General features: G+C 38.8%; 1 protein-coding gene across 1 annotated transcript in view; it reads right to left on the bottom strand.

Annotated features, from left to right (window-relative positions):
- Nucleotides 1–22,292, bottom strand: part of PRKDC (protein kinase, DNA-activated, catalytic subunit) — a 4,917,417-nt gene that overhangs the window by 2,705,752 nt on the left and 2,189,373 nt on the right. Inside the window, exons 22-23 of the mRNA XM_044065724.1 lie at nucleotides 16,898–17,124; nucleotides 7,141–7,235 (exon numbers count right to left, since the gene is read on the bottom strand). Coding sequence (XP_043921659.1) covers nucleotides 7,141–7,235; nucleotides 16,898–17,124 — 322 coding nt within the window. The remainder of the gene's footprint in view (nucleotides 1–7,140; nucleotides 7,236–16,897; nucleotides 17,125–22,292) is intronic.

The following is a 22,292-nucleotide window of genomic DNA, read 5'->3' as shown; positions in this document are numbered from 1 at the left end:
CATTACATTTGGGTAGAGTCCCAAAGCTATGGTTAGGAGGCTGGAGCTAAACAGCACTAGGAGCGGCTATGAGGCCCTGCAGAACTGCAGTGGCAAAGCCTGCCCTGGATTTAGAGTAGAGTGGCAGATGATAGTGCTTTGTAAAGGTGTGCACTGAACTCAAAGTAGCAGCCTCTAAAATGTCCTTGGTTAGTACTCCCCTGAGAAAGGCTGAAGTGGCTGCAGCTCTGGTTGAATGTGGCCTAATGCCCTTAAGCACTGGCTTGCTATGGTGTAAGTAGCAGAAACGAATGCAGTGGCCTATCTACTTTGAAATAGTCTGCTTTGAGATAGCCTTTCCTTGTGATCCTGCAGCATGTCACTAGTAATTGCTCTGTCTTTCTGAAAACTGGTTCTGTCCAAGAAGAATCTAAGCTGTCTGTGTACGTCCAAAGAATGCAGAATTCTCTCCCTCTTTTCTGTGGATTTGGATAAAAAGTTGGCAGATGAATAGTTTGGTAAGAGCCACAATGCACACCACCTTAGGCATAAATGTTGGGTTTGTCCTCAGAGAGACCCTGTTTGGATAAAAAATGATAAAAGGTTCCACAGCCATGAGTGCCTGTAGCTCTGAAACCCATCTTGCAGAAGTTATTGCTAGGAGCAGAGCTGTTTTCCAAGATAAATACTTTATATCAGCAGTAGTAGTTGGTTCAAAAGGAGGCAGGGTGAGTTTTTCCAAGACATAGTTGAGGTCCCATGCAGGCATTGGTGGTCTCCTTGGAGGCCTTAAATGTTTGGCTCCTCTGAGGTACTGCTTTAATAAGGGATGAGAAAAGATTGGTGGCTCTGTATTGTAATGAGCCAAAATGGCAGAGGCATAAATTTTAATAGATGAAAAAGATAGGCCTTCGTCCAGCATCTCAGTTAAGTATTGCAAAATCTGAGGAATATTTGGCACAGCTGTTATCAGCTCCTTGTGCCTGGTTCCAAGCACAGAATCTCTTCCATTTTCCAGCATAAGATTTTCTAGTACTAGGCATTCTGGCTTCCAAAATGACATCCATCACAGCTGTACTGAGAGGTGTGTTTTGTATGACTACATTATTCGCCATGCAGCCAGGTTTAAAGTCCTGAGTTGGCTGCGCAAGATATGATTGTTTTGCTGGACAGTAGATGAGGTATTTGAGGTAAGGTCCAAGCTGGGCACTGAGACAAGTTCCTTAGGATTGGATACCAGTACTGGCAGGGCCAGTCTGGGGCAATCAGTATCATTTTTGGCTTCTCCTGTCTGACCTTTAGGAGTACCTTGGGGAGGAGAGGCAGTGGGGGAAAGGCATATACTGATAGGTTTTTCCAGCTGAAAGATAGGGCGTCCACTTTCCATGCTTGTCTGTGATAAGTCCTTGTGCAGAATCTTTTTAGTTGGTAGTTGTGAGAGGAGGCAAATAGATCTATGTCCGGGCATCCCCATTTCCTTGTTATCATGCTGAAGACTTCTGGATCCAGCTGCCACTCGGGGATCCATGACGTTTCTGCTTAGTTCGTCTGCCAGAGTATTTTCCCTTCCTGGCAGGAATTGTGCCTGCAGATGTACTTGGTAAGTTAATGCTGTGTCCCACAAAGTCATGGCTAGTCTAAAGAGGGGGTAAGAATGTGTGCCCCCCTGCTTGTTTATATACCACATGATCGTGGTGCTGTCTATCAGTAGTTGTCCCGGATGAAGTAGGTCTTTGAAGGCTGTCAGGGCATTTTGAACGGCTAGCATCTCTTTTTGATTGATATGTAGATGCATTTGGGTTGAAGACCATGTGCCCTGAATGCACCTTCCTGCCATGTGGGCCCCAAGGCATAATCTGATGCATCCGTTGTTAGTGTCTGCCTGGCTGGGGGTAATGTGAATGGCTGTCCCTTGTTTTGGTGGCCAGCCTTTGCCCACCATCGAAACTCCTGTTGTAGGCAGGGAATGAGAGTAATCATTGTTTCCAGGCTGTGGCAATGCTGAGTCCAAACACTTTTTAGGTACCATTGAAGTTTTCTCATATGCAGTCTTGCATATGGAATTAGTAGGATGCAGGATGCCATGAAGCCCAAAGCCTGCAGAATTTTTCTTGCAGATAACTGGGCCTTTGTTGCCAACATTTTGAAATAGGTAGTCAAGTTGCCTTTGCTTGTCTGGCGTGAGATAAGCCATCTGGGCAGTTGTATTTAAGCTTGTACCCAGGAATATTATCTCTTGAGAGGGTACTAGTTTTGATTTCTTTTCGTTGACTGTGTACCCTAGGCATGTTAGAAGTCTTTTCACAAACGCCAGATGCTGTAGAAGAATGTCCTTGTTCTCTACTTGAATTAGAGAGTCGTCCAAGTAAGGATATATTTGTATTCCTCTTTCTCTGCAGAATGCAATTACTGGTGTCAGGCACTTTGTAAAGACCCTGGGCGCAGTAGATAAGCCAAAGGGCAGTGCAGAGAATTGGTAATGCATTGAGCCAGCCTTGAATCTGAGGTATCTTCTGCATAACTGTCTGATTGGGACATGCAGGTATGCCTCTTTTAGGTCTAGAGTCACAAGCCAAGCGTTCTTGCCTGGCATGGGCAGAAGTTGCTGCAAAGTCAACATCTTGAATTTTGGTATATCCAGGAATGTGTTCAGAATAGATAGGTCCAGTATTGGTCTCCAGGCCTTGTCCTTTCTGGGTACCAAGAACAGTCTTGAGTCCTTGTCCCTGCTCTTGCTCTGGTACTTGTTGAATGGCCCCCATGTCCATGAGGGATGAGACTTGTTTTTGTGCCTCTGCCCATTGATTTTTTGGCAGATATGGCCAGCCATTTGCCTTTGGCAGGGTATGGAAATTGAACTTGTAGCCTTGTGACACGATATTTAGAACCCACTTGTCCTGGGTTATAATGTGCCAATTTTGAGAAAAAAGTGCTAATTTTCCCCCTAAGGGTGCTGCCAGGAGATAAGTGCTTGTTGCAGGCAGGGGGAAGTCATTGGGACTGTTTCCTGTATGGTTGTGATTTGTCTTCTCCAACTTTGGAGGTAGAAGCACCCCATTGCTGTGACCTGTATGAACCTTGCGCCTGGGATCTGCCTCTAGGGCGTCTGGATCTGCCTCTTTGAGGTCTGTCTGACATAGGAAAGGACCAATTCTTTGTAGGCCAGTGTCTACTAAACCTAGGTGGCTGTACTTGTAAAAAATCTTTGACAGTTTGCATAGATTTAGCTTTATCCTCCATTTTCTTTAACACCAAACAAAGTATCATGCTGTAAAGGTGCATATAATAATTTAACTTTGACATGATCAGGCAGATTTTGTTCCTTTAACCAAGCATGCCTCAATTACAGAACCTGTAACTGCGGCCCTGCAGGAGGCCTCCAAAGAATCAAAACCACATTGCAAAGTATGCTTTCCAACTTGTTCAGCTGCATGCAATAAATCCTACATTTCCTTGTTTTCTGCACATTCAGAGTTTAATAACATTTTCTGTTTAAGCAATGCCATGACATGTTGCTGATAATTCAGCATATGAAACTGACAGTTTAAGGCCCTTCTAGCCAAGGTAGCAGATGTGTAAACCTTTTTCCCCATCTATCCAGTGCCCTAGAATCTCTGTCAGAGGGGCTTGGGTGTTTTGCAGCAGAAGCCTCAACTCCTTTGGGACCCTGTAAAATAGTTTCTGGGTCTGCAACAGGGTTTTTAAAAAGGAATTTATGAGCGTCAGGAACCCTGTAATATCTGTCAGGCTTAACAGGAGCTGGAGGTAAGGAGTCAGGGGTAAGACTAGACTCCGAAAACACATCTATAATGTCTAACACAGGTGGAATGGCTAGTGGCCTGTGTTGAGGTAGTAAAAGGAAATCCCCGAGCCTCTTTTTAGATTCTGAAAAATCTTGGCTCTCCCAGTGGAAATGCTCCCTCATGGTATGCAAGGTTTCTCCAAAAGAATAGTCCTCTGGAGAAGCTGAAGGTATAGATTCTTCAGCATCAGAATCCTCATAGGGGGGAAGAGAATATTCCTGATCAGAAGAGGAATCAGAAGAAATAGAAACCTGATCTGAAGGTTCATAGTCAGTCTTCTTGCCTAGGCCTCTTATCAGGAGGGGGATGGGAACCCCTGATCAAGGTAATCAAGACTTTGGCCATTTTGAGCATCTGTTTTTTGGGCATAGAGGCCTGTCCACATGGCTCTTGAGTTTGTTTCTTTGCTTTAGAAGGTGCTTTAGTCTTTGCCTTTGAAGCTGAAGTCGGTTTAATGTAAAGATGTTTAGGTCTGAATACACCCTCAGAAGCCGGTGCCTGCACATCGGCTCCAGACCCATCTGAAGGAATAGTATCCAAGGCTCCAATACCTTAAGTTTCCAGTGGCATGGTCGACTCCACATGGGAGTCAGTAGCGGCCTGTGACTCTAAAGTAGCGGGCATCAGGGGCTGCAAAAGCGCCTCACTGAGAACCGGCGACTGGCTTAGGAGAAGCTTCGTTGTCCGTTTTGGGCCTCAGCTGTCTATCTTCTTTTCTTTGCATTTTTCGTGACCTCCGGTAGTCGGATGGCTATCCAACAACATTTCTGGATAATTAAACCGGCGTCCAAAATAGTTTAAAGCAAAATCATACAGACGCTAAATAGTGCGTTAGTTAAATCTATCACAAAACAGACAACCAGAAATGTTGTGATCAGGGCCTAGGCAAGGAATACAGTAAGAATGAAAGTCCTTATGAGGTATTTGCTTTTCACAAGAAATACAATTATTTACTTTTTCTGACATCGGTCTGGAGCAAGAAAAAAGTTTCCCCAATGGGGTACTTTATTGAAGACTTTGGATCTGAAACTTGGACACGAAAATCTCAGGAGTCGGCCGACCGGCACTTGCGAACTGCTTCTGCTTTGGGCACAGCGCGGCAAGAAAGACTAAAGAAAATGGCGTTGGCTGCTTCTTTTATACCCCTGACGACCTGACGTCAGGGAAAAGGCGACAACGGCCGACGCAGGACCCAGGACTTTGGAATTCAGGTCGACTGAGGTCAACCTGCCAGCAGGATTACCCAAATGTAATGACTGCAACAGTGAAACACGAAGAACATCAGAAATTTATGTATAGATGGACTGATAGCTATATAAAACTATATATGTGATGTAGAATGTTGATATGCTTTTTCTTTCATTCTTTCACATAAATGTAGGTTTGCCTGTGATTTAAGTGATAGTTCAATGACAGTGTTTAAAAAAAAAAAAAAAGGTACTTGAAAGGAACTGCTTGCCAACATATGGAAGTTTACACCTGGCTACCAAATTTGCTGCTAACACTTTCGGTTGAACATCTTCCAGGATATGAAAAATTTGAGAAAGTTTGCAGATCATTGTACAGAGCAGTTTTTACTCAACAGCACTGCCATTCATACTTGTTTTTCAAAAAATCCAACAAGATGTATGGATGTCTGCAGATTGCTAGAGATGTGACACTGCACATATACTAGGTGCAAATGAATTAAATCTGCATGTCATAGATTCATAGGACTGTTACTAGGCTAGCGACCTGGGGAGGTGGGTCTTTCTAAGCCTAGCCAGGTTTTCCCGAAAGATTAATACCTGCATCCAAATATGACATTAAGGGCCAGGCATTTATAAGCTACCTCTGTCCATAAAGGACTTGGGTGGCAGGCCTGGGGTAAATTGCCTATTCCCCATCCATTGGTCTAGGTTGCACTTAAACTTGGTAAAAAAAAAAAAATCAGCTATACATGGACAGGAAACTTGTTCCACAGGAGGAGCATTCTCTGGGACACATCTGTCTCTCCAGCATGTTCTGTTCAAGTCACAGACAAATATTCAGGTGCCCATATCTTGCATTTTTATTTTTAAATACACCTTTATTGAATTATCACTTGTGACATAGGCAAGTTTACATTTATACAAAAGTAATCAAACTTTATTAACAAATTAACATTATAAAACATTACACTTCACATATATTACTATACAACATAACTTAAGCAACATTGCATAAATTATTCAATTGTTGCCCCCCCCCTTTTTTTTTTTTTTTAAGAAACATCTTTATTAAACCATCACTTACGACATAATCATACATTTATATAAATGAAAAACCACAGCTCCTCTCACTAACTAGCTGGACGTTATTCACTGTCTGCAAATAATTCTTTAACTTTTCTAACTGACCCTAGCCTTGACCTATTAAAACTCCAAAACAGCAAGAAGACTTAAAACAATACAAAATGCAATACATGAAAAAGGTAAAAAATAGAAGTAACTAAACCTTAAATGGAGAACGTCAATCCAAAATCAAATGCAAAGATCAAAGGCTAGCAGTGGTTTGAGTCCAAGTAGACACAAGGTAAAAAAATGTAATTATTCACTGTAAATTAGACTTCTGATTGCAGAACTGACTATACATCAGTAGACTATTTGAAATGTCAGAAACAAAGACAGACAACGGTGTAGGTCTACAGCAAGCACTCCCATGCTATATGCTTGAAATACACTTGCTCACTGCCACTTGTCAGTGCGAGTCCAAGTTACCTGCCTTTGAACTCTATTTCCCTTAATTACTTGGCTCCCACAGACTTACCAGAACCCTAAATGTAACTGTAAACCCCCTTCCCACCCCCCAAAACCTAAAACTCCAACCCCCATTCATAAATCTAAAACCTCTTTCCTGATCCCCTATCATAAAGCCCCCCCTGCTCCTTCCCCACAGCTACTTGTCAAATTCATGTTAAAGTTCGAGCAGTGTGGCTTCCCCATGGCTGCTTGCCTGAAATCGTACTCAAGTATGAGCATGAGTAGCAGCCGCCTAGTCTATCCAGTTGCTCAAGTTTCTGGATTCAGGTCAGTGGTTTTCAACAGCTTGAGATTGGAGTACCTGTAGTAAAGCACTAAAAGTGCTTACCAACTTTACTCCAAGTGAATTATGTGCTCCCTGGAAGCATGTTCTCTATTCTTCAAATGTTGCCCGAACAAAAAGTACAGACCATTTGTGCACAGAAAGGTAAATGAAAAGCACATTGGACACAATTCTTAAAAATGTTTTCCACCTTGAAGAAATGAGGGAGCATTAAAATTGTAATGCAATTAACACACAAATCTCCATGAGCTGCAACTGCAGAGAACAATAAATGCACACTTAGTAATAAGCATACCTAATGATTTTTCATCATGGTGGGCTAATGCCAAGCTTTCCAGATAGACAACCAAGGCTTCAAACACAAACTGCTCAACCAGTGAACTTTCCTCCCTATAAAAACAAAACAAAAAATCATGCAGATTTCTGTATAGTCTTGCCTAATACATTAGCCAGAGTTGATCTAACACTATATGAAATCTCTCAGCACACTTGGAAGATGCTTCAGCTCTAATGAAAAAAAATATTAACTGTATTTCAGTTGTCCTAGCTTTAAAACAAGTACTGAAGTTAACATTTCTGAATCCAACTGAATATTTTAGCTATGCCGATAACTAGAAATGCAGTGCAAGCAATCACTCAGCCTGTGAAAAAGCACTAGGTAAGGGCAGCAGCACAACAGTGAATGCCACACTACGAACACTGCATACTAACAAAATGTAAACGATGTTGTCATGACTGGAGGACATTCTCTAAAACAGGTCATTGTGGTAGACAATTTAGTCCAGCTTGAAATAAATGCTGAAGTACTAGGGTAAAACGTTTTAACATCAGACAAACTGTGCAATGCGTAATACTACCCAATCACATTACAGGGATCGCTTAATAAAGCAACAATATCAGCCTTCAGTGACTAGACAAGGAAAAACAAATTAAAATCGAAGCATTTTTTTTTCATGCAATGACCGCCATTTTCAGTCTAAGGACTGCCTACAAAATGGTCTAATGTGCAAGATCCATCAAACACTACAAATGTACTTTTATGACTGTGCTCTGCTGTTTAATTATAAAAATTCAGATAAACATACTTGGCAAAGCAGGTTCAAGTATTCTTTACACAATCTCGTGGATACTATCATTGCTCCAGATAGCAGATGTAGTGATATTAACCTAAGGACAGAAATTGCTGAGCACAATTGGATAAACTTTGTGCTGATCATTTTCTAGACTTTAATGAACATAATTATTTGAAGCCAGTTTAAAAAAAAAAGTCTTTGCTTTTAAATGTAAAATAATTTGACTGACAATTTTTAACCAGCAGATGTATATTTTAAACGTCATGTGATTGTGCTGTTTATGTAACCCGATTCTATTAACTGTTTTACACCTTAAGAAGCTTTAAGCGAAAACATCTTAGTTTATGACATTAAATTTTGGTCTTTTTTCTTCCTTCATTGTTGACTCCAGTGCTCTGCTCTACAAATTTTGGATTTTTTAGCTACACTCGTCCTTACCTGCTTGGGCATTCTATTTTTTTCTTGTGACTTTTGTGGTTTTGGCTAATGGAACAGTGTCATAAGTATGAACTCACCATCTTTATTTTCACTACTGAACAACCTCAACAGCAATTCTTGAATCTATCTATTGCTTATAATGATGTCTTCTTATCAGCACTACACAATAAATCTACCATTGATTAGTTAATTTCCTTCAATGATGCTTTGAAAAAACTGGAAGATAAGCCAATACATCTCAAATGTTTGCAATGGCAATGTCTTAAGTTTTGATATATATCTGAAGTTAAATATTGTGCCACGTGGTTTAAGAATCTTGAAAATGCCCACCAACAGCACAACATATCCTGAGCTTCTACGAAAATGTCACCACTTCACATGATTTGTTCAACGCGAACCAAACCAATTATGATTTGGTTACTGAAATAGTGCTTACATTTGTACAGCATTTGATTTTAACAAAAAAGCAGAAACTGAATTGTGATACAGCAGACTAAGGACGGTCATGCTTTTTCATGGAATAAAAGGAAAGCAACCGAATCACTTTAATGGATGAGCAGTCACATGACCTCACAAAAAACAAGTGATGCTCCCATCGCTCAGGAACATGTTAAAATGCCATGATTGATGAGAATGTAGTTTCAGCTATGGACCCCATAGCTATTCCCCCTTTTTACAACTGGACCCTTTACCAGTACTACAAAGTTTATCCCAGAAAGTATGGAATATTGACAGGCAGGTGCGAGATTCAAGCTGCTGTATCCAGCTGTCTTCAGAATTTTTTTTCCTGCAGGATCAAAAACATTTATGAATGCAGAACAGACTAAGGAGAAAATAAGATTATTTAGCCATCAGTGTGCGCTCCAAGAAGCAGGAGAAGACACTGCTGGTCATTCTTCTGACAATAAAAAGGGCCATAGGGAGACTTTGTCAGTGAAACTTTTCCTACTTTTTTTCCACAGAAAATGCGTGAGTGACCATAATAAACAAAACATAGTAGCTGACTAGAAATATCAGGAGTACTTTTGATTTGAACCAAAAATGGTGCTGGGAAACAAATCAGCAAGACCGGCAATGTTTGAAATTACAGAATAAGTGGAAGACTGCAAAGCATCAATCCTATTAGATATATGATTAAACATGTGAAATGCAGTTTTGCAAGAAGTGGCCAAGAGAGACTGGAATTTACTTTGCTGACAGTGTTAAACTGGTGGATGAACTGTAAAGCATATATCCCTACTTTGTCTTATTAACAAGAAACACTGAAATAACTGAAGAAATAGGTGTAAGTAAAACAATCTGTTCTTATTAATGCTTGTATAAAAATCATTATATAAATTACATGTTGTATTGTAATACTGTTTTGTAAAGGGTGTGTCAAGGATATTTTAAATGTGAGGTGTGGGAAGTCTGTCAGTGGCTGCTGTATATGTTTATGATATTAAAAAAGAAAGTATTTTTTTAGTTGTAATGTATCCAAGCTTTCCAGGGAAGGTGAGAAAGAGTGGAGAGAAGCAAGTTAAAGTTAATATAATGTTGTGACCTTAGACTGTAAGGGTGGGGGATGTATAAGTGGATATCTAGATTAATGCCCTTGGTCCAAGTTACAGACAAGGTTTTAAGCATATTCATTTGATGAAAGGCAAAAAAAATGTCAGTTTTCTTCTTTTGTCAAGACTCGGTATTTTCTTCCATTAAAAATGCTCTCATTGGGAGACAAGTCTGTAGGTGCAAGGAATTAACCACAAGTCTGCTCTGTATGCTCAGAATGAAATTTACAAAGATTCTTTCATGCATCTGCAAAGTGATTGCCACTCTTTTTCTTCACATTACCAACTGCTTTTATTTGGAGACAAGTTGTCTGCAGGTGCAAGCAATTACTCACTATACATGTGAACACACTGACAATTCTATCAACACATTGTAATTAACATTTAAAGGTACACTGGCAAACAGGTAAGTGAAAAATAATTGAAGTTTGAAATTGTAGGAAGTGTATAACATATACAAGTAGTTGCCTCCCCAGAAGCCTTAATACTTAAATGCTTTTAATATAACAGTGCACACTTTTATTTATTTATTTAAGGACAGTCAGTGCACATTTACTTAGGGTTAAAGTTAATGGTCTGAAAGCAATCAAAATGTTTTTCACATATGGGAGGGAAGCAAAGATTAGAAAAGACAGCAATCAGCATAAGAAGGAAAACAATGCTCTAATATACACTTTAGCATGAGTAACCTTACTTTTAGAATACACAATACCTGTGGGTGCAGTAATTTATTTGGAGATGGAATTTTCATTTTTTGAAACTGCATACAGTTGTGTGTTTGTTGCAAGTTAAAAGGGGATGAAAGTATTCTGAAAATGTATTCAGTTTCTCGCTTGAGTGCTTTCACTGAAGTAAAAAGTTCTGACAAAATGTGACAGGTACAAATGAAGATAAAGCAAAACAACTACATAAAAGGTCACCCCGCTAAGCATCAATGAATACATGTAACCTAAAAGTTGAGAATAAACAAATGTCCTGCATCAGAGCTGGGAGTAACAGCTTTCTATCATAAAAGATGCTTGTCAGCCACTCTGGTAACAAAGGAGGAGAAAGCCCTGTGTATGGTCCAGCTGACAGGGATTCGACTAATGGCTTAAGCGACTGACATAGCAGAGGGAAAGTATGGGTGTGCCTATCTTAGGTGGGAGGGTGCTCACTGATACACTAACCTAAGGTGAGATGTGGTCCAAAGACAAGAGTTGCCCTCAGACATAAACAGCAAGTGTGGGGTGAGGGGGAAGGCATAGGGTAGGACATAACCTCCCCCACCACGACCATTCAGAAGCATAGGAGAGACTAGCTGCTTGGATGCCCTTAGGATCCACGACTGGCCTAGCAAACTGGAGTTAAGTCCAGGGGGTAGGAGAGCAGCTAGGACACCCAGCATGGATATGAGGTTCTGGGGGCCAGACTGGTAACAATGAAGTCTGAAGGGACCAAGAAAAAATAGATACCCGTCCAAATTACCATGGAACATATATGGCATTACATAGACAAAAAGTAGAAAGTATTGAATTATATAAAGAAATGTAGGGGGTGAATAGCAATACTGCAGGAGACATTTGGATAGAAATAAGCATGCAAATTTAAAAAAAGGATTTCAGGGTGGACATTCAGTAGAAAAGACAGACAAAGAAAAGGGAAGTATACTGAGTCTTACAGGGGTTCCAATAATGACATAAGAGAAAAAAAGACAACAATGACAGATTTATGGCAGTAAGAATTTACTGGTAAGGGACAAGGATTACACAGACATGTATTTATATCCCACCTAAAACTACTGTTTCAGAGTTTAAGATAATTTTGGGAGAAATAATCAGGTTTCATCTGAGAATGTTTTTTTATACGTGGGGGGGGGCATCATTTAGTTTGCAGTAGCGGATATGCATCACAAGGACATGGAAGTTAATGTAAGAAGAAATGGTAACTTTCTGAAGAAATACATTTTAATCTTCTATATGAAATATTCTAATAAAGTGCAATACAAACTGCAAGACATTCTCATAATATAGAGAATGTGAATTGTATTACGTAATAAGAACAGGTGCAATAAGGAACCAATCAGCTGCTATAGTAGCATACAGAATAACTGTAGTAATAAGAAATGTAACCGTCTAAGAGAAAGGTAAATGTTAGGTCTGATACACATGTAATTGTACGTATATGTCTTCTAAGCATGTGCAGTTGTACGTATGCTTTTATTTGTCTTCTCAATTCAAGCATGATGCACACAATTTCATTTAGACTTCACTTGTGGCGTCTACATGACAACAGTTTACTCTGACTTGACTTTTGACTTTGAATTTAGTAGCAGCAACTCAGCCAGAATTAATTTTCCAAATTGCAATACCAGGGCTAGACTGGATAGAAATTATATTTCACTACAGAATGTGCATTTAATAGAATGATTTTACATACATCCCATGACTAACGAGAAAATAGAGTATTTGGATAATATGCATGAGTTTGGAAATGTTGCTACTGAGCAACTATTTTTTTTTAAAACAACTCCAGTGTACAAAAAACATTTAGCAGGATGTCAGCAACAGAAAGTACAAAGTGTTGTCACCAAACTTAGGGAGTCTATGACAAGGGGAAAAACAGATACCCTACTGACATATTAGAAATATTTCTGAAACTTCGTGAAAATTTGTAAAATGCAATGAAACACTGAAACAAAGAAAAAGCACAAATAAAAATATTTACGGAAGATATGCAAGTTTAGATAAAGATGAGACTCAACAATTAAAAAGAGGAGATAAAAATGATGTCTAATCAATAAAAAGGGAAGTCTCCTGGAACAGATGGTATTCTTGCAAAAGTTTTAAAATTGGGCAGGGAATAAACTGATAAATATCTGGAGGATTTTGTTTAATGGTATTTTAAAAGGTGGGGCAGTACTACTCAGACAGGGCAAAAAAACATTGAGACCCAGCTTCATATAAACAAATTTCAGTTTTAAACCATGGTTATTTTATTGCTATACTAGCTAAAAGAATAGCAAAGATGTTGCCATAATGAATAGATATCAATCAATGGGGTTTTGTGGAGGGGAGCCAAATATGCGACATTAAAAGAGCAAAGATGATGAAGAAGGAATATGAATGCAACAAAAAGACACTTATTTACTGGAGAAAATAAGTAAAACACAAGGCACTTGTGAGCAAATAACTAGTGAAGGAAAGTTAATAGAGTGGGATGAGGCCAAGAAGAAGCTTGGACTGTAGAACAGAGACTGCCTTTCATTCCACAGACTGATAGGAATAAAGGGATAAGGTTTTGCTAAGTGAAAAGTTTTTAGATCAGTCTAGAAAAGCAGCAGCTGATAAATGGATAACTAGTAGGGAATATATAAAGTACTACATGATAATTACAAGAAGCAATCAGAGAGGGATGGAAAACATGGAAGAGAGAATGGAAAGGCAATATACTAAGGAACAACTGAAATACATATGCATGGCTCCCAATTGTGCAACAAAGTAAAACATGTTCAGGATTTTTGGTTGAAAGTGTTTGCAAAGATATTTTATACCTAAGCATACTTCAGAGAATATTTTCTCAAATACATGGCAAATGCTGGAGATACAATAGAAAAGAGAACAATTGGGATGAGAATGTAATGAGCTAGCAGATTTTAAAAGTTCCCTAAAGTTTTTGTCAGAAATGGTGGATGGTAAATTGTGGTAATTAAAGAAATTATTTTTTGAACTGGAGAACAGGCTCAGAATTGAGCAGACACAGTAAGTAAGGTCTTCAAGTTTACCAAAAAACACCAGAACTAAGAGCAAAATCCATCCAAGAATAAAAACCACTTGGCACGACAGGACCCGGAAGCACGTAAACAAAGGCTTTCAAAATAAGCAGATGAAGAAATCAAACAGCTGCTAGGTCTCCAAAAAGATCCTTTAATATAACAAGGCAAAGTAAAAATCCACAATATCTTCCAAGCGCTTTCACTCGACCACTTGCAAGCTTTTTTCAAAAAACATTGCTGGAAGTTCATTCACATTAAATACTTCCAGAATCATCACATGACTTCCTGTGAACCTTTCCCAACAGGAAAATCACCATATAAGGAAATTCTAAAATGCATTCTTATTATTAAAAATAATTCATTTTCTAAAAATCTTGGCAACTAGATACCATATTAACATAAAATCAAATCAAACTGTTAAAATGTGGCAAAAAACAATTCTGCAAAATATTTTTATAATCACAAATAAATGCAGTGACCCCTTTACCCTCGGGGGTAAAATCAAAACTCCAAATTGAAACCTAGAGTTACTGAATAACATTGTAAAACATTTCTTTCCTAAGTTTCAAATATATAACATGACATTCCATATATCTTATTATAAGATTTTGTAAATTCAAAAATGAGTAAAACAATAAATGTCATGTTGTACCAAACTGTGTTATAAACGGCTTGCCTCAATTTCAGAACACTACTAATGTTAAGGGTGTCATTCAGACCTGGGTATCTAGTAGCGTCTAAACGGAGCTGCCAAAATAGCTCACGGTATTCTAATTTTGACTCCCAACTGCCTCCTCTTATATCCGGTTGTACCTGTTCCAAAACCATAAACTTTATGTTCATGTCCTTACATGTCAAAGAGTGTTTGTAAAAGGCATTACTTTCCTTCCTTACATTGATGTCATTGAAGTGTTCATAAACCCTTCTCCTAAACACCCTTTCAGTTTTCCCAATGTAAAAACCATGGCACGTGCCACAGCATCCAAGATAGACTACCCCCTTAGATCCACAATTAAAATGTTTGTTAGCGTGGAACTTGAATCTTCTAGAGGGAAGGTAGAAGGACCCCGAATTCAGCATAGCATTGCTTGCACATCCCACATGGATAAGTGCCTAATTTCTTTCTATTCTGATTCTGTGGATCCTCTAACCTAATTTCTAAAAGTTCTTTCAAATTCTTGCCCCTTTTCCTAACAAAAGAGGGGAAACTGGGCATAGAATCCTTAAGATCTTCCTGAAGTCTGAGAATGGGCCAATATTTTTTAATAATCTTCTCGATCTGATCTGAGTTGTTAGAGAAAGTATGTATAAAACTATTTTTTGACTGTGAAATGTCTTTTGAAGGGTTTGGTAACCTCTCATTAACACCCACCTCCAATAAAGGGGGATATTTATTAGTCCTCTTCTCGGAAATTTCTGTAACTAGTGCTTCTACCAGGGCTTCCGGATATTGTTTTTCATTAAAGAATCTCTTTAAAATGGAAACTTCCTCATTGAAAAGTTTGTCCGTGCTGGACATTCGTGAAGCCCTAATTAGTTGACCCTTCACTATCGCCTTCTTTTGATAGAAGGGATGTCCACTGTGATAATTTAGAAATGCATTTGAAAAAGTGCTTTTCCTGTAAATCTTAGACTGGAAACACATATTTGAATAGTCCTTAACCAATGAAATGTCTAAATAATCAAGTTGATGTTTACTGATCTTATAGGTGAACCTAAAAAATGTGGTGGTCATGTTGATGTAATCCATAAATTCCATTAAACTTCCTTCGTCTCCCATCCACATAAAGGAGATGTCGTCCAGAAATCTCCTATAGTACAAGATGTCCTGATACCATGTACTAGTAAAAATGCATTTCTTTTCCCATTGGTACAATAATAAAATATTAATAATAAAAATATTTTGCAGAATTGTTTTTTGCCACATTTTAACAGTTTGATTTGATTTTATGTTAATATGGTATCTAGTTGCCAAGATTTTTAGAAAATGAATTATTTTTAATGATAATAAGAATGCATTTTAGAATTTCCTTATATGGTGATTTTCCTGTTGGGAAAGGTTCACAGGAAGTCATGTGATGATTCTGGAAGTATTTAATGTGAATGAACTTCCAGCAATGTTTTTTGCCTTGAAAAAGCTCGCAAGTGGTCGAGTGAAAGCGCTTGGAAGATATTGTGGATTTTTACTTTACCTTGTTATATTAAAGGATCTTTTTGGAGACCTAGCAGCTGTTTGATTTCTTCATCTGCTTATTTTGAAAGCCTTTGTTTACGTGCTTCCGGGTCCTGTCGTGCCAAGTGGTCTTCAAGTTTACAACTATTGGCTCTCAAAATACGGAATTACAACAAAATAGAAATCAAAAATTTAAACCAATTGTAATTGAAGCACTGAAAATTGTAAGGATATAAAAGAAATTGTGGGAGCATTAGAGAAAGGAGATAGTACATTGCATAGAAGTAAATGGAATTTGTAGGAATACATGCAGAATAATGTTCAAGTTGATTGAGGTTTAAATGGAAAGAAGGAATTGAGTAATTATGTAATGAAAGAGTGAATAATAATTATTATTAAAAAGGAACACAAATACTGTGAAAAAAATGTTTCTATAGTTTATTTCTTTTACATTAATGTATGTGCACCTGTTAAACTGTTTTAAATGTGATATATTAAAAAGATTAGATATGTCTAGGTATGTTAACTGCTATCACTAGAACATAACCCCTTTTCATTCATATTCAACTACAACAGATCTGCCTTTCACAAAAATATTAGCTGAGAGCTGCTGAAATTTACAGCTGAAAGATTAATATTAACTACTAGCATCTCCCTTTCAGATTCCATTCTGGAGAGATTATTCAGACAATGACCACTGACTCCTGACACAATGGAAGAGTGTACAAAATGCTTACACAGACAGCAGTAATCTCCATATCTCTGGTTATATGTCTGTTCTACAATTCAAGCACAAAACACTTTACCCTGTCATTATGCAGAAATCTCAAAAGACTTTACCCCAGCCTCCATACTTAAATCATAAGACAGAATGAAAATGTAGAACATAGTGATATCTCTGGACTCAAGAAAATTTGAATAGCTAAAGAAGGGAACTGGAAAGTCAAAACTCCTAATCAAATCAGATCAGTTTGGCACTGCTACTGCCACAAATACCACATGTCAAGGTAATATTATTTTTACATAGTTAGCACTCTAGTTAGCCATTTACACACAAGACTTACCTGAATTCCCTATAGATGTTATTGAAGGCAAGAGAAGCTCCTAATCTTTTGAAGGGATTAGGATGGAGAGCAAGACTATACAACCTCTTAAAAAGTGATTTTGCATTTGCCGGACTCTTCTCCTGCTGTTTTGGTGTTGTCTGCTTGATAGACCACTTCAGAAATTCTTGAATGCATTGACCACAGAAGTCTCGTAATGTGCTGTCAATAGGGTCAATAATTCCATTCTTTAAAATGACAAAAAAATTAAATATTCAGATCTTGAAATTGAAATAAAAATATGTGCAAGTTTTCTTTAAATCAAATTTTGCACTTCAAGACAAGTATAAAATAATGCAAGTAGGATACTAAGAACAATTGATAGGGACTCGCTTGTACTAATTGCACTATATAATGATGGTTAACTAAAATATTAAATGCTTTTTAATGCCCTTAAATATTTTAGTAACATTATGGAAACACTGAAAAGACAAACTGCAGTTGAACTGTAAAGGTAGAAGAGCTCTACCCAGACAACGAAACACTACATCTGTGTCAAAGTAACAAACATACGACTATAAGACCAGTTTCAAGTACTTAACCTACACCATACAATGGGGCTTGTGAACGACACGTCAGACTTCTATTACAAATAGTTCTGACCTGATTGTCCATGGCTAAATGCTATGAATCACAGAAACAAATGAGATACTAGAATAATGTCCTGGTAAGGAAAATGCATCATTTGCATGCATCAGTATGAAGGCATATACTATGCTCTTACATTTACACACCTGCATGTGTCTAGGGAGTTAAAGTGCAGAAGCCCACTGTTATCTATATATTCCCCTTCAATGAAGGCCACAACAGCCAAACTCTGGCTTGCCTGTGCCACACCCTTTAGCATCAATTCAGCTTCTCCTGCATGTTCATTCCACCTCTGCTTCATGACCAACTGCACTGCATCTTCCTATGGAGTCATGTAATCTACTCCACCTCTGGCAAAAACATCCTCCTGTTCCACACTGTTTAATATTTTATTTCTAAATGTAGGGTGCTCAGGCATAGGACTCTTCAGGTAAGTTATTTTCTGCAAACTTCCAGCAGGTGTAGCATAAATATAGCATGCTCATGCTTCCAAACCAGCACATTGATGCATATACCCTTTTATAACTCCCTACTTAACCGTCTGCTAACAGCCCCTGACAGCCTCCATCAGGGCAGCTAACAAGCTTTGTGAAAACTCAAACCAGCCTTCAAATTAAAACAGCCTGCCTTTGGCTGCTCCAATCAGGCCACCTAAATCCAATGTGAAACTCACAATACAATCAACAGACATTTTAAACAGGGGGACCCAGGAAACTATAATGCTACAACTAGGATATGTGTTTCTCTGATAAAAATTCTTGCCTCTTTAACCAGATTAACATACCTTGTTTACAGATCACTTCTCCCACACCCTTCCCCTGAAAGGCTTCAGTGATTTTTAATAAAAAAAAGAAACCTACATAGAACTTTCCCCGACCATGAAGGATTAATTTGTTGCTTTTGCCCTCTATTTAGGCATAAAGTTCTATGGATCCCTATCTAAACATTGAATGTTCGTAACAGTAAACATTATAACATTGAAATGGAACATCAAAAACATGGAGAATCAAACAAGACCTTCACTGTGCTGGATCATAAAACACTGGGGATTGGGGTTTTGCTTATTTTTTGTAGCGGGGTCTTGAAGTTTGTATATATAATTAGGAAGGAGTGTTGGGGGTATGGCAAGGTGGCTTGTCCCCCTGGCCAAAAAGTAGTTGTTTTGCAGGTCTATTACACATTTCTGGGGTAAAATTTTCTGTTTCCCATTCATACAACCATTTTGCGCATAAATATGGACAAGAATGAATTTTATTTTTATGTTGATGGGGAGTCTGTTCCACATCAGTGGTATCCTCAGTGAGATATGCTTGTCCCAACAAACCAATCTGCTGATGTTGCAGAAGAGGTTTAGATGCATAAATGGAGCATTTCTGATTCCATTTGACTTGCTGATGTGCACTAAATCCATCAGTATTGGGTTGGAGGATGCCATGTATGCCAGACACAGGCCACCTTTTAGTAGTCTGCAGTTTATAGATTATAGTGATACTGATTTGGTTTAGGCCATGCAAGACGTTTTGTTTAGGTTTTGCATCCTTTTAGTGAGGTGTTTCAGTTGTTGCATATGTCTGGACAGATAAATGCCAAAGGGGGCATTATAATCAATGTGACTGGCCTAATGAGGGCTGAGTAAACAGGGACAATAGCATCCTGCATCCAGACAATCTATTTGTTTATAAGCTGTGCAATACAAAAGGATTTTCTTACAATTAATATTTTGGTCAGAAATAAAGTCACTGTTCACACAAGTTCCCAAATCCTCAACAAGTGGGTCAACCTTTAGGGGCATATTGTTAATGCAGTAGTTCCCTGGGATAGATGACTTCCCAGAGGATACAATAATGTATTTTTTGGCATTTAGTTCAGTACATGATTGTGGCGCCAATTATACATTTGGGACAAACCTTAATAAAGGATGGCTAAGTCGCTTTGGGATACAATGACTGCTCTTAGCTTGCAGTCATATGCAAACCTAAGTTAGACAGAGCCCTTCGGTACTGGCCTTTACTTCAGAAAAGCAAATGGCAAACAATAGATATCCAAGCACAAAACCCTGGGGACTCCATGGTGATTGGTCTCTTTGTGGAGTTAACTTCCCCAATTTTGATTTCCTCCATCTATCTGTGAGCCAGTTGGCAATTCATCAGGTGACACAGGGGTTTATTTACAATTTACTTAGGTTTTCTACTATGCCTGCGCAGAGAATTTTGTCAAAAGCTTTGCCCAGATCAAGGAATGCAGTGTGTCTCATTTTATCTTCACCTGTTACTTTGGTGATCTTTTCAAAAAAATCCACTAGGTTGAGTAAGTAGGTCTGCCCTTGATGAATCCAAACAGACAGATCCAGTGCTTGGAGGTTCTCTGTGTACTGACTAATTAGTTCCATGGCAAGTCTTTCCATGTCTTCGCATACGAGACTGGTCAGATTAAGACATCACTGATGCTTAGTGGAGGTGAGTAAATCAAATGGTATCACTAGCTAATGACACACACTACATCAAGGTGTGCATCAGCGTAGTATCTTGTACGAGAGCCATAACACCACGTCTGCATGAATCAAGAAGGAACTACTGTGGGATTTGCTGGTGTCAGGGTTTCACATTGCAATAAATTGTATGGTCGAGAATTACCCTAATTTAATTGATAACAGCCTTCCATACCAGGCTATTGCCCATAAGGAGTAAATCAACCAACCAGGACATGATTAGCAGGCAGTAGGGAGACAGACAGAAGAAAAAAAAAACTGAATCCCGGGCTAATGACCTGTTATGCAGGAGCTTTAACTACTGACTCACCATGTTGCTATGGTCTCAGTCACAACTGAAACAGTCCACTCTAGACCATTTCATTTATACAGGTAAAGGACTACTATGGGCAAAAATGAAAAAAAAAAGTCACGAAGTTTAAACACTTCAAACCTGCTAGCATCTCAAAAAATAGTTTTTATGTGGCCTTGAATGCTCTCATTGGAGCAGACACCCTAACATGATCTTGTTTCTTGGAAAACTTCTTTTTGCCCATAATACACTGTGAGGACAGAACTGATAAGATTAATCTCACTAATCTCTCCAGATCAATCACAAAGTACAGTTTTGTACCTACCATAAATGTAGATGTTCGAAGATCCACATTGCTGCAGTCCTTACATATGGGTAGTCCGCTGTCCTCGGTCGGCCCGAATACCAAAGTATTAGGCTGACGTCGGTCATGGGCGCTCAGATCTGACATCAGAGCGTCAGGGTATTAAAGCGCATGACCAACGTCATATCCTCAGTCTTTTCTTGCCCCAGATGTCAGAAGGCCCTAAAAAGAAAGGCCACAGCCAAAAATAGAATACTTCCCAAAAGGCATGTACAAAAAACAGCTACAACCCAAACCATACAACCACTCCAAACTACAGAGGGGAAGGAGGGTATTGGACTGCAGCAATGTGGATCTTCGAACATCTACATTTATGGTAGGTACAAAACTGTTACTATGTTCTTCATCTCACATTGCTGCAGTCCTTACATATGGGTAGAATCCCAAAGCAGAGGTAAAGGGAGGCTGGCAAAATCATAAAGCATTGGGAGCTGCCAAAATGCCCTGTAAGATTGCAGTGGCAAATCCAGCTCTAGATTTGGAATAAAGAGGAAGGTGGTAATGTTTAGAAAAAGTATGCACTGAACTCCAAGTAGCTGCTTCCAAAATATCTTTAGTAGCTACTCCCCTTAAAAAAGCTGTAGAAGTGGCAGTAGCCCTAGTGGAGGGAGGTCTGATTCCAGCCGGAATCTCCTTACCATGATGAGAATAACAAAAAGCAATACAAAAGCCAATCCACATAGAAATAGTTTGTTTTGAAACAGGTTTCCCCTGAGAACCCAAAGCAAAAGAAACAAACAACTGCTGAGACTGTCTGAACCCTTTAGTCCTGCTCAAATAATAACGCAACTGCCTGTGAATATCCAAAGTGTGCAAAGTTTTCTCCCCTTTATTTTGGGGATCTGCATAAAAAGTAGGCAAATGAATTGATTGGTTCAAGGCCACATTTGAAACCACTTTAGGCATAAAAGTAGGATTAGTAGAGATACCCTATCCTTATGAAAAATTAGGAAGGGTTCAACTGCCATAAGAGCCTGTAATTCAGAAACCCTTCTAGCAGACGTAATGGCCAATAAAAAAGCAGTCTTCCAAGACAAAAACTTTAACTCAGCAGTAGCTGCAGGTTCAAAAGGAGGTAAAGTAAGTTTTTCCAACACAAAATTGAGATCCCAGGCAGGAGTAGGAGCTCGGGTCTTATGTTCTTTGCCCCTCTAAGAAATTGCTTACACAAAGGATGAGAGAATAATGGAGGGTCACAGTCATAGTGAGCAGAAATGGCTGCAGCATGAACTTTTATAGAGGAGAAAGACAAACCCTTGTCTAATAATTCTGTAAGATATTGAAGAGAAACACTTAAATCAGGCCTGGAAACATCAAAGCCCTTTGTTTTGCTCCAAATTAAAATCTCCTCCATTTATCAGCATAAACTTTCCTTGTACTAGGCCTTCTGGCCTCCAAAATAACATTCAAAACTTGTTGTGGAAGCTGCGACCCTCCAGGTTCTAGAACAGACTATGCCAGGCTGTTAGATGCAGGGACTGAATCCTGACATTGAGGAAATGATTGCCCTCCTGTGACAAAAGGTGCGGAATCGAAGGCAAAGGCCATGGAGGCTCCTGTACTAAACTCCTCAGCAGAGGGTACCAGTGCTGTCGAGGCCAATCTGGAGCTATTAGAATCATGG

This window comes from Protopterus annectens, chromosome 3.part0, assembly GCF_019279795.1.
Source record: "Protopterus annectens isolate FY-2018-M chromosome 3.part0, PAN1.0, whole genome shotgun sequence".
Lineage (NCBI taxonomy): Eukaryota > Metazoa > Chordata > Ceratodontiformes > Protopteridae > Protopterus > Protopterus annectens.
The sequence above is the reverse complement of the archived record's forward strand: the minus strand, read 5'-3'. Positions and strand labels throughout refer to the sequence as shown.